The 13,777-nt window shown below is 38.9% G+C and overlaps 1 protein-coding gene across 3 annotated transcripts in view; it reads left to right on the top strand.

The window, feature by feature from the left end:
• ATRNL1 (attractin like 1) overlaps positions 1-13,777 on the top strand; it is a 498,126-nt gene that overhangs the window by 143,042 nt on the left and 341,307 nt on the right. For all 3 annotated transcript variants that reach the window (XM_053389095.1, XM_053389093.1, XM_053389094.1), the window contains 2 exons: positions 4,624-4,842; positions 8,556-8,693. In XM_053389095.1, coding sequence (XP_053245070.1) covers positions 4,624-4,842; positions 8,556-8,693 — 357 coding nt within the window. The remainder of the gene's footprint in view (positions 1-4,623; positions 4,843-8,555; positions 8,694-13,777) is intronic.

The following is a 13,777-nucleotide window of genomic DNA, read 5'->3' as shown; positions in this document are numbered from 1 at the left end:
GTGGATGTCCATTTGCACAAATGGGACTGCCATCTTCCCTTTCTTCCTTTTTCAGACCCCCCACATCCTCTTATCTGCTCTGAAGGGTGTATGATCCTCTAAAGTTCCAAGACGGTGAGGTTTATGATGGTGTTAGAGATAAAATACATAATGCTATCATATTTCTGAACAGGTTATGCTTTGGCATAAACTGCACCAGCCAGAACAAAAAATTTTTTTCCTTCCAGTAGCACCTTAAAGACCAACTAAGTTAGTTCTTGGTATGACCAACACGGCTACCTTTCTGTAACTGCACCAGCCAGGATTATTAACGTTAACAGTCTGCTTTAAGTTCCAAAAGGTTCTTCGTGACCAAGGTCTTCCAGTTGCTCTTCTCCTTTACATTGCCATTAGTAGAAGATTCTTTAACTTGCTTTTGTTTTAATTCTATGTATCCCCCTTCATCAAAGTTATAACTAAAGTCTGATATGTGGAAGCTCATATGGCTTTTTAATAAATTGGAAATTAATGTTCCACAGGTGATTGTTTTGTAGGCAAATTCTGTCTGAGCCTGCTTTCTTACTAGTATTGATTTAGAGCAGGCATGTCCAAAGTCCGGCCTGGGGGCCAGATCCGGCCCCCTGGTTGATTTAATCCGGACCCCCAAGCAATTCTGAGAAATGAATCTGTTGCCGCCCCCGAGCGCCTGCTGCTCGGCTTGTTCTGCCCAGGAGCCAATGCATCACTGGAGAGCTGCAGCTCACCAGCATCGACCCTTGGAACCTCCCACCAGCTGGCTCGCACATGTGCCCTGTTCTATTTTCTGGCCGCTGGCCGGCTCGTGTAGGCGCCCTGCGTGCGGCTCTCTATCGTGGCCGCTGGGTGCCCGGTTGTGGGAGTCATAAAGCCATAGCAGAGGCTTGTAATATTGCACGGTGCCCCCTGACCTCGTGACCAGCACTCCAAGCTTTACAATGTATTGGAATGTATTGACCTTAAATGGAGTTGTGTTTCCTCTGGGCAGTGATGACCCTATGTGGTGATGTGTGTAATAAAAGCCTTGACCGGATGAGGTAACGGGAGACATTGGCAAACGGCCATGCGGCTGGAGAGAACAAAGGAGAATAAATCGGAGGAGGGCAGAGAAAGGAGCTGCTCTTATCCATCATGAAAATATAGCTGGCTTTCTGTGTCATTTTTCTATGCTGTGCACCATTTAATGACGGCTGGACTCCGTCACCCGGTGTGCAGCTCGCTCTCCCGTGCGGCTCGCTCTCCCACCCTCCTGCCTGCGGGTTTCTTGCCTGCTTATTTAACCCTCAGTGAGCAACAACTTTCAGGGGGACATTCCCCCCAAAAAAGGAATAAGTTTGTCAACGATGACTTCAATCCTTAAGAAAGCTCAACAAATTTGGGGTAAAATCCTAAAAAAAGCTCAACATGTTCACTTCATCAAATCTGGCCCATTGAAAAGTTTGGACACCACTGACTTAGAACATTAACGGTGATCGTCAGAGAACCTAAATGTTCTTGGCAAGTGTGAAGCACAATACTGAAGTTCATACATGTGTCAACTAACGGAACCCATGCTAGACATGGAAGGATAGGCTTCCATTGATTAAAATGATTTACATTAATAAAGAAGAAAATCATCATGTTGCAACAGACAAATATGTGTAACTTAATGGGTATATTTCTCCTAGTTCAGTTAAAGTTGAAGTGTGGGGAGTGTCCACAGACACACATGTATCCTGCTGAGTATCTTCTAGTGGTCAGTGGGATATTTTTGCTCAAATCTATGTGACCCTTCAAATGACACTAAAAGCATAGGTCAGGTTCCTTCTCTTTCTTCCTTCTTTGCATCTTTTAGAATTGGCACTGAAAATAAACATCCTAATCAGCCTTTAGTGTGGTGCACATTACCCACAACATAGAAGCTTTAATTGCACTTTGATTCTTTTTTTTGGGGGGGGGGTGTTGTTTCACTGTATTGTCAGCTGCTATTAATTCATGCTCCATGTTTGATTTTTTACATGCCAATTTGTTCTGAGAACATTTCCCCTCTTTAGGATGTAATTTATTTCCTTCCCATTGATAGAATGCTTTTTGGCAAAAATTGTATACTGGTTTTTTCCCCTGATGAGTGTACCAAAAGTGATTGGGTCCTAATGTGGTACGATGGCTAGTGCCAACAGCCTTGGCCGGTCCCCACGGGTCCTAAAATATGTTTCTGAATCCTTTGCAGCATACTGGTGCTCTGTGGCAGACGCCGAGGGGCTCTGAAACATGCACATTGATCTAGAAAGTGTCCCCTGCGCACAAAAACAGCTACTATTCAAACTTACTCAATTTTTTTGTTTTTAAAAAATCAGTTTAAGTTTAACATCTTGTTGGTGACTAGTGGAGTGCTCGCTCCCTGCCTGTTTGGAATGCTATCCTCAAGGAAGCCTTCTTGGACTTTCTTCTCCATTTCATTTAGGCACTAGGCAAAACATATTTCTGTTTTATTTTGTTTAAAAAAATGTGTTTGTGTTGTACTTTTTATATCTTATTACTTTATTAGCTGCCCTGGGCACATGAATTTATGCTGAAGGTATGGGACGTAAATTACTGTATGTTATCAACTAAGTATCAGGTCTGCTGCCCATTGTGCAGGTCAGAGAAGCCTTGCAAAGCCAAATAGCCCATATACACTGACTAAACTGTTGCCCTAGCCCCTGGTTATGTCATGGCACACCATTTTAGGTGATTCCCTGCTTATCAAGAGCATCCTCTGTTTCCAGATATGGCTCATTAGATTTGTGTGTGGTCTGTTATTGCTGGCTTTCTGTTTGTCAGGAATTCTAGCTGGAGACAATAAAGCTTGCCTGAGCCTTTTCCTATGTATAGTAGGGAGAAAGGAGTTGTCATCTGTAAGTTTATAACAGAAGATTGTCTGTGGTTATTTAAATGATAAATGCATGACTTAAAATGTTGGGCATAGTTTGAAACAATATATGAAACAAAGATACTCACATATGTGTGAAGCTTCCCACAATGAAAAGGATTGTGAACACATTACAGTGATACCTTAGTTTTTGAAAGTAATCTGTTCCAGAAGTCCGTTCCGGAAGACTGTTCAACTTCTGAAACATTCCAAAACTGAGGCACAAAGGGTGGTTTGCAAATTCAATAGAGAAAATTGAAAAAAAACTCAGTGGAAGCCATTTGACGTCCGAGGCACGTTCAAAAACGGAAGCATTTACTTCCGGGTTTTTGGTGTTCGAGAACCAAAACATTCGACTTCCAAGATGGTCGGAAACCGAGGTACCACTGTACCTTTAACCCATAAAGACCAATAGCAAAAAGATTTTACTGAACAATATGTGCAATCCAGGATATTCTCTCAAAATTCATCTCTTGAAGACTGTAATTCTATGAACACAGCAAGACTGAACTTGGAGTAAACTTGTTTATGATTCTGCTGTACAAGCTTTAAAATGATGTCACTCCTTTACAGAACAAGCCTATGCAAGTTTGCTCAGAATTAAATCCTGTTGAGTTTAGAGTTGCAGCCTGAAATGGTGAAGTGTGTTTGAAAAACAAGGGACTTGACAGATTACCAACCTTATTTTTATTACTTGAACTCTGGAAAGTAGAAACTTTTGAGCACACAGTTGTTTCTGATATTGTTTTGTAAAATGAGAGCTCAAGATTCTAACAAGATCCCAAAGGGCACACATAAGTGCTTTGAGAGAGAGGACTTGGTCTAGTAAAAAGACATTGTGTTATCTCTGATATATCTCACGATTTGGAACTAAATTGGGAATCACTCTCAAACTACTAGGGAAAATATATAATCAGCCAAACAAATTCTTTAGAAGAAACAAAACTCTTCGAAACTCTTAAGGGGAAGGGATGAACCACAACAGCTACTGATTTGAGTAGCTTTTGGCTCTGCTTGTGGGGCAGGAAATATGTTGGCTGGAGAAAGGAGTGTGGGAGCCCAGGTTCCTGAAGATTCTTGGACACCCTGTCATACTCTGGTATGTTCCCAAACAACTCCATTTTGGGTCATGTAGGACAGTCATGGTAATGGAGAGCTGCACCACTGTCCAAGGAGGACCTTTGGTAGAAGACTTCCTCTCTACAGGCTATAGAAAGTCAAGTTCACACTATCTTGTGTCTTCCAAATCACCCCCATGGGTTGTAGGATTGTATCCTTAGGAACCACTATATATTTCCATGTTTTTAATACTATTGAATTTGGATGTGCTGGTTTTTATTGCTTATAAAACTGTTGATCTGCACTTGAAGTTTAGGTAAATTTAGATGTGGCGTTAGTTTGTTAAATGCCTTAATTATATATGTGCAGAAAGGTGGGGGTATATACCTCTTAAACAGGACATTGCATACCTTGTTGTGGACATCTGTTTCAGAGGGATGAAACAACTTTTGCTTATGATATTATATCTTCAGTATTTTATCACCTTTATAGCAATAGTAATGTATGCTTTTCTTCAGAATAATTGGCATGAAAGCAGTATAAAAGGCTGGCAGAAAAGTTGAATTACTTTCAGCCGTTTTCAGAACATTAACTGTACTAGAGACCTCTCACAGATACTCTGCTTTTAAAGACTGTTGATTATAACCTGTGTATTATAGCTCAAAACTGCTCTGGATTGAGAACGTGTGGACAATGTTTGGAACACCCAGGATGTGGATGGTGCAACGATCCCAGCAACACAGGCAAAGGCCATTGTGTGGAAGGGTCTTCAAGGGGGCCAATGAAGTTGAATGGGATACATTCTACTGAGATGGTTCTTGACAACAATCTTTGTCCCAAAGAGAAAAATTATGATTGGTCTTTTATCCAGTGCCCAGGTAGGATCTCCTACTTATTATTGTTACCTAGATGCAATTAAATTAAAGAACTGTTGTGCTGGGTAGGAGATATATATGCACACTCCTTCTGCCAGTTTCTGAATATTAAAATAAATGGAAGCAGAGGAAAGAAGCAAGTAGGTGGGAGAAGTAAAGTCAAGGGCAGAAGGGAAAAGTAGTTGAACTCTAGAGCAGATTTATGTGGAATCTTTGAACTTATTCAGCTATTCTAATTTGGTTCTAATCCATGATTAATAGATCACAGATACCTCAGCTAGATACAAAGGCAGTTTTTCATTACAGAATAAATAGAGGTTCTGGAACTTCACATCTTGATGCATTTACAGTCAACACCACTCCTGACTCAAGTGATTAAGCATCATGGGTTTGCAATTTCTTCTCATTTCACCAGTAAGTTTTAAAAACCAAATTTCAGTGCAGTTAAAATCCTGAAGAGATTTGCTGTTCTGCAGCAAGGAAGAAATGAGGACTCAATATAGGCTTTTATCCCTATCTTTAATTGTATTTTTTTTTATTTTTAGAATTTTATAAATCTAACTCCTTATTCAAGCATCCAGTGAGATATGCAGAACACAAAAACTCACAATAAAAATAAATCAAAACCACTATACTTTTATAATCAATTTTCAAAGGCTTATATGAACAAGTTGGGTTTAAGAATTTCCCTTGAACACAGTTACAGGTCACAACTGTCTGAATCTCAAGCTGCATGTTTGCCCTTCTCTGCATGCACTCTTACTAAGTTATCAAAGCAGAAAGACTATATTAATAACTGTTGGGACAATTAGGGCAGAGCTAAGATGGGGAGGCACTTTTCATGAACATTTTTGTCTTTTGTGAAAAATGTCCCCAGTGTTAGGCAACTTTAAGGGAACCATCTGCAAACCATAGTGCTCATAGAGTAACAGCCATGCTCTTCCCTGACACCCATTCAGAACACAGTGGCAATGCAATGTTTCTTGCTATTATGTTGACATCACAAGACAATTCAATTATCCAGCCCTAATAGACTCAATGGTGTTGCATGGTCATCGTATAATCTTGGCTATTGGGCATGATATAGGCAGCAAGTAGGGTTTTTTAAAAAAAGAATAGGAAGAAAGACACTAAAGCACCAATGCCAAGTGGAGCAGCAAAGAGACACAAAGGCATGCTTTTGTGGTTGGTGTCTAGGGAGGATCTTGGGCATCCTGGTGAAGACTCTCTTTTTCTTTTTTCTCTTTAGCCCAGGTACACTCTCATGAACATTCAGCACAGTCCTAGTAATACTATTCCAAATAATGAATTGATTGCTGATCAGTTGGTTTAATTTAGCACTGTGACATTTGTAACAGACCAGATAAATATCAAAGCTAATAAGTGACGTTAACTATTCCTAAATTTGAGACCATCATCAGGTTTATTAAATTACACAGCAATCTTTAGTTAATCAGTGTTACAAGAAATAATTCAATAACAGAGAAACAATGGATGGCGAATCAAAACAATTTAGCAGTGCTCCGTGAAGAAAAGAATGTAACATCTGCTCATAAAAAACGAATGAGACTAATCCCTTATTAACCTCTGATTATTGTACAAGCACTGAAGCATAATCTGTTTAATAGGTGAAACATGCAGTGTAGTGAAAAAGGCACTTAAGGCATTGGATTGTGGGAAGAAAACTTTTTCTGTTCACTCATTTAACACATAGCTGCTGTCTAGTGTGGCCAATGTAAAAACAGCAGGGAGAAACTGTTTTCATCACAGTTGTGCAGATGAGTACATTAGTACTTCAGTATATGGTTTCTGTAACTGAATGGAAAAATTAAGTATATAATATTCAAGTTTATCATTGAAGGTTCTAGGATCAGAGCCGTGCTTTCTCTCCTAGCATGACACTCTTGGATTAAGCAGTATGATGTTGGACACTTGATTAATGGTGCAGTAGAGAATGCTTTACAGTATATGGTAAAATGGAATAAAGATCCTAGACATGATAAAGGGGTTAAACTAAGACTAAAACTGAAGCAGTGGTCACTTGGGGTAGCAGTAGCACTGAAAACTATACAGCGGAGTGTGTTAATAACATTATAAATAGCCAAGCCTACACTCTATCCTTGCTTTCTGACATCAGACTGGACCAACTCCTGGAGTCTTGTGCTTCATTCTTCAGAGGGGTGCAGGAAAAACTACTTTCTTCTTTTATTCATTAACTGGTAATTTTATTCAATAAATGAACTGCAAGCAATGACATCACTTGCTTTATGACATCATTTTCTTTATAGTCCTCTGTTAGCTAGTTTCAAATTGTTAATTTCACTAAAACCTTCCATTACTTCTAAAGTACTAAGCACAATATTCTGTTATCATTTTTGTAAGGAATTATTATTATTTTGTTTAATTTGTATACTGTCCTTGATCTGTAGATCTCAGAGCAGTTTGCAACATAAAATTTCAATATTAAAAACAAAAAATGCAAAATAAAAGCAAGAACAAAAATCAATAATCCCCCCCAACACATTTAAAAGGGCATTGGCCAAAGGCCTTGTTGAAGAGGAATGTTTTCAGCTGGTGACTAAAGGTGTATAATGCAGGTGCCAGCCAAGCATCCCTGGGGAGAGCATTCCACAAATGGGAAGCCACTGCAGAAAAGGCCCGTTCTCATGTTGCTACCTTCCAGATCTCTGGTGGAGGAGGCACATGAAGAAGGGCCTCAGAGGATGATCTCAGGGTCTGGGTAAGTTCAAATGGAGAGAGACAGTCCTTAAGGTATTGCGGTCCTGAGCCATTTAAAGCTTTATAGGTCAAAACCAGCACTTTGTAATGGCCCCATAAACCAATTGGCAGCCAGTGCAGTCGGGCTCAAACCGTCTTGCCCTGGTGAGCAACTTGGCCAATGAATTCTGCACTAGTTGAAGTTTCTGAACTGTCTTCAGAGGCATCCCTATGTATAACACATTGCAATGATCTAATCTAGAGGTTACCAGAGCATAGTAGTTTTCTGTGCCTGTCCAGATAGCCATGTAGCTGGGCCACCGGCTAAAGCAGATGGAAGGTACTCCACACTACTGAGACCACCTGAGCCTCAAGTGACAGCAAGGGATCCAGAAGTACCCCCAATCTGTGTACCCACTTTTTCGGAGGAAGTGTAACTCTGTCAAGAGCAAGCAACTTCCCATCCATCCAGGGAGCCATCCACTAACAGTGCCTCAGTCTTATCTAGATTGAGCTTCAGTTTGTTGGCTCTCATCTAGTCCATTACCTAGCAAGACAATGGCCCAGCACATCCACTGCCTCACCTGTAGATGTAAAGGAGTAGATCTGTCCGTCATCAGCATATTGCCAACAACATACTGCAAACTGCTGGATAACAGCACTTAGCAGTTTCATGTAGATGCTAAACAATATGGGATATAAAATCAAACCCTGAGAAACTCAATATTGAAGGCTGCATGGGGCTGAAGAACACTCCCCAAGCAACACCGTCTGGAAACTTCATCCAAGTAGGACCGGAACTACCACAGAGCAGTGCCACCCACCCCTAACTCGGACAGCCGCTCCAGAAGGATACTATAGTTGATGGTAGCGAAAGCCACTGAGAGGTCAAGGAGAATTAACAGAGACACATTTATTCCCTCTCCTGATAGAATTAGTATTTTGCTCTTCTTTTTCATTCTCTGCTAAAAACTAGTTCTGTCTTTTTTTAATTGTAGCTTGCCAGTGCAATGGACATAGCACCTGTGTTAATGGTAATGTTTGTGATCAGTGCAAAAACCTAACTACAGGAAAACAGTGCGAAACGTGTATGCCAGGATATTATGGAGATCCAACAAACGGTGGGCAGTGTACAGGTAAGTACCTTTAAAACTGTTTCATAATTGAATATCAGGAAAAATATTTCATAGTTTGATGGATTACTTTTTAAAAAAAATACTAATCATTAAATTTGACATTTAGGGAGTAATCCATAAATGTGTTACTTTAGCTGCTATACTAATGAATTCCATTTATACCAGATTATAAAATATCTCCACTTTCGTACTGAATTTTCCATTTTGCTGCACTGCAGAAGTTAGTACAAAGTGAAAACAAACTCTGCTAATTGGCTAGGACATTTGATGGGACAGAGGTTCTACTTCTGATCAGCTGTCATGTTCTCTCACAAAGAACTTTTGGATTGTTGTTGTGTAAGCTTTTTTTGAATTGCAAAGATGTCCCCAGTTCCCTCCCCTCTCTGAGCTACAGTTTGCTGAACTATTTGGGATGGAGCTATTGCACTATTGTGTCGACAGGTTGGCTGAGTGAGTTAGCATGAAAATATGGAGAACATTTCTTAGGCATATTTAGATTTGATGATAAATAGAATCACAAGCTCCAGAGGCAGTGGGCACATGTTTAGCACAGTGTGGATGAGCCTCTATAAGCCAGAGGAAAGTGCTCAACTCCCATGCTACTTGCTCCCCTTCTCTTCTTTTGTGGCTGAGAGCAGGACTTCTGTTAATTTTACTTTCAGTTGCAAAGAATCTTAGCTTAATGTTATGCCTGAACCAGGAATCCTAGCGGCTAGGACCTAGCAGCTAGGTTAGTTTCTAAACAAACTAACTTCAAGTCATGGGTTATGAAACTGGCTTGTTTAATGGTCAACTCTGAATTACGGTGTAAAGATATACACAAGCTTCAGGTATATTCCAGGTACCGTTCTGATGTCCTTTTCAGTGGGATGAGCCAATTACTAGATCTTATCAAGGGGTGTTCCTTCTTCACTTGCTCAGTTTCAGATTACAGTGAAACATTCTTGTGTAACCTTGAAAACGAATGGAGTCTTCTCATCTGACCATTGTAAGAGGATGTGCGGAATCGCACCCACTTCTGCATTTATAATGGAAAGTTCAAAATACTCATGCAAGGATAGATTTTGAATCCATTGAAAAGGCACAGAATTTTAACTGACATATTTCGTGTGTGACAGTTAAGTCGATCTGTTAATTTACAGGACCCTTTAATCACTGAAGGTGTTAATTTGTTAATGGGCTTTCCTGGCCTTTTGGCAATTTAAAATGTAACACTGGTTATGTGGACGTGCACATTTGATAAGCTAAAGCTAAATACATTGTGAGAATATTCAAGTGAAAGATTTATGGCTACCCTTATTGACAGTTGCACATTTTCTTGGTGTTTTATGAAGCTTTAAATAATTCTTAATAGTTTTCTTATTTCCTGAAGTTGACAAAATGTTCTTTTGCTCTCACTAGTTGCTGAATGGCAAAGTGATATATTAAAGCAGCTTTTATTCTTCAGGGAAGCATTAGCTATCTAACTAAATAAGCATACTGTCACCTTTAGTGAATGATTAATGTAAAAATGACTAAAATCAATTTATGAGCCCTATGAAATTATAAATTTTACTACTACTTTCTGGAGTTCTAGCTACATGCTGAGAGTTCCCAGGACACATGAATTCTGAGCTGGCTACTTAATATAGTTAGAAATTACGGTTGGAAATAGAAATGATAGTTACATTATTAAAAAAATTACATAGCTTTGGACACTTGCATATTTTATATTTCTAGAATAAATACAATATTATTTCAGGGATTTATTAATCTTTCACAAAGCAGTTTAAAATATTTTAAAATCCAAATTCATAAAACCATTTAAAACACATAGGCCAGAGTACAAAATTAAAATGGGAAAAGAATAATTTATTAATATTGCCCACCAATTTTCTCATAACAGCTTAATCTATCACCTGTACAGTAATTTCAGGGTTTCAATATAATGTCTGCATATAGGTTTGAATATTGGTATCCCTCTCATAGTAAGTAAATGAATCAATATGAGTTTAAAAATAATGTGTAGGTTGAAATAAAGCCTGCTTTCATGGTGCCACACCCACTCTACTTGTTCATTGGTAAACAACATTTCTGTGTGCTCTGGCTTCATGGTGTCCCGTTGTGCAAGAAGCGGTTTAGTCATGTTGGCCACATGACCCGGAAAGCTGTCTGTGGACAAATGCCGGCTCCCTCGGCCTGAAGTAAGATGAGTGCCACATCCTATAGTTGCCTTTGACTGGACCAGGGGTACTTTACCTTTTTACCTTACCTTACTTGCTCATTGTACCCAGTTTTAATGTCTAAAAAGAGACTCAGTATGTTTGGATATTATGCAGAAGTTTATTTATGGCAAGACTGAGAAGAAAAATAGTTGCTGTTATAATAAGACTATTCCTTGCCTTTAACCCACCTTCCAAATAAAAGTTTTCAACACTCAGGTAACACATTCCAAAGACATTTTATTTATTCTTCTCTCATATTTCCCCATTTTCAAGGAAGTTCCTGCTCTTATTTTGGTTAAGATGTATGTGAATGTACACTATTTTTGAGCTAAATGTGTGAATTTTCATGCACAGGGAGATGAAAGAGTAGCATGACAATGCATAGCTAGTAAAGCATAGTAAGAGATGTGGGATGGAAAGAAAAGCAACATGTGGGAGAGTTTGATTGGTTTACTTAACATTATTCTCTTAACGTCTTCTTTAGGGAATACTGTATTTTGTACACCCATCTAAATGAAATAATTTCAAAATGAGAGAATCTCAAGAATGAAAGGTTTCTGTTTTCACCAATATTTTATTCACCATCAGTTTCTTTTTCTTTAATTCTGGTGTTCCCACTTGCAGTGATGTAGGACCAAAACAAATTAAACCCTTTTGTTTCTTAATTACAATTCTGACTAGCAACTTGTAACTAAAGCGTCTTGCTAACAACTTTGATTTTTAAGAGAATTGTAGCATCTAATGTGGATGCATGCCTTGTTAACAATTTCTGAAAATAAGTTTATTTGAGGTTCTCTGTAACAAAGACTTCCTTCCGTGGGAAAAATAAGACTTGTTAACACTTATATTGCACTATCTGAAACAGTTCTGGCTCAACTTCCTTTAAGTGGTGTGCATTTTGTGCTAACTCAGCAACTTATCCCAAGAACACGGTGAACTCAGAGGCCCTGTAATTGATGACTACTTATTACTTCGATTGGTACAGAAGAGATCCAGCAGCTTGATTTATGTATCATCCTTTTATCTTTTTCATGCTCATTTGATAGTTTCCAAAGGATTAATGGTAATCTTATAACAGGTTGCATTTGATGTTAGTGATCAAGCCTTCCTACAAACTACTGGGTATTCTTGGTTGTGGCAATGAAATATTATGTTTGCTTGGAATTTTCTGTTTATCTTTATCTATTTTTCTCTCTGGTACAAAATTTCTTGGCATAGCAGACTTTTTTTTAGAGTTGGTTTCTTGACTTGTTCTTTTTCAGTCAGAGGCATGCTTCCATGAGTGGAAGTCTTTTTTGCATGCAGGGATTTTGCTGACAGCACAAAATTATTGCATGACCAAAGAGAAATGAAATTCAGAGATATACACAGTCTCTTGCCAAGGTCATGCACAGTGGTTTCCACTAGTGGTTAATTAATGGAACAGCAACACTGCAGAATTTATTTCACTCATGTATCTCTAGATCCAACTAGACTTTATGTTCCTTATTATTTATATTTACATTGTAAATTTTTGTTATTGATTGTTTAGTATTTTGTATCCTGCTTTTCAAGTAAATATTTCACTCCTGCAAACTCCCTCTAACCAATTTCCCCCAATTCTCTCCCACTTCAGCCCTCTGTCCCATATTCAAGGTAGCTGTTACTCAAGGGAAGGGTTTCTGGAGGGTGGGGTGGATATAGCTGACTACAGTAGGGGACTGAGTGGGAATTCTATTTGCATGAGCACTCAGCTAACTTAGGTTTGCGGGAATTATAATGATTATAATGATGCAATTTCACCTTCCGATTACATGGCTTTAAAATGCTCCCACAAATAATTCTGATGGGGATGCCAAAGGTATGGCATTTAGCAAGGATCCTACCATTCCTTTGAGAATGCACAGAAAAATTATATATTACACTATGAAAACTTGATCAAGCATACTTGTCAGACACTACTTAAGCTACATCACCCAGCTGCCTACATTGCAGATCTATAATGGATATGACTCAATCTGCATCTTGTGCCCTTGTGGCTAATGTAGTAGCTAGACACACACAATGACTTAGACACTGGTATGCAGACTCCCCATCTCATGCCAACCTCTCCATTGCTCTTTACTAGTAAGCTCTTCAGGAGGAAGTTCCTTAAGGACATTCTGGCTGAATCCATAGGTAAGCACAATGTCATTGACACGCAAGAGAGAGGACAAGAAGCAAAATAGATGTTATTCACCTTATTTCTACAACCAATCCTTTACAATAGTAGGAAGTTTTATTTTTATTTTTAAATGATGGTTCAGAGTGCAGCAATACCCCCCCCCCCATATTCTCCCATCTCAGAGCCCTGCTTTAGCTAATGCTCTAGGGATGTTTGGAGGAATCAGTATTCTAAGAAAACTCGAAGGAAAGGGTATCTATGTGCTGGTAGCTTTATTGGTAACTTAGAAATAGATATAAAAATGTGATCTCTTATTAGACTAACCAGTGGTCTTAAAGAGGCTGCTAGCTTTTGAATTAAAATAACTCTTCACTAGGCACAATAAATATTCAGAACACTTGCTCACAGAGGGAGAAGGAATGCATGAGTATTTGAGCAAAGGAGTTTCTGCCAAATATATGCTCTGTACTGCCAGTTCTCATTGGGTTTAGCAGTGTGCAAGATCAAACTCCTTTTCATAGAATGCTGTGAAGGAGACTCATTAAATTGTATTGACTAGGGGTTTTCATAAGCCAAGACTGTGTCCCATATTAATTGTGCATTAAATGTCCTGGAACAATGTTTTCTCACCCCTCAGCCTCAAATTCCATTTTTCTATGTGTACAACACATTTTTCATACTGAATAATATAGATTGAACAAAGAATGTGATTTCAGAAAGAACTAAGCTTCTTCCAA

The sequence above is a fragment of the Podarcis raffonei genome, chromosome 5, assembly GCF_027172205.1.
Source record: "Podarcis raffonei isolate rPodRaf1 chromosome 5, rPodRaf1.pri, whole genome shotgun sequence".
Lineage (NCBI taxonomy): Eukaryota > Metazoa > Chordata > Lepidosauria > Squamata > Lacertidae > Podarcis > Podarcis raffonei.
Note: the sequence above shows the minus strand (reverse complement) of the source record. Positions and strands in the feature narration are given on the sequence as shown.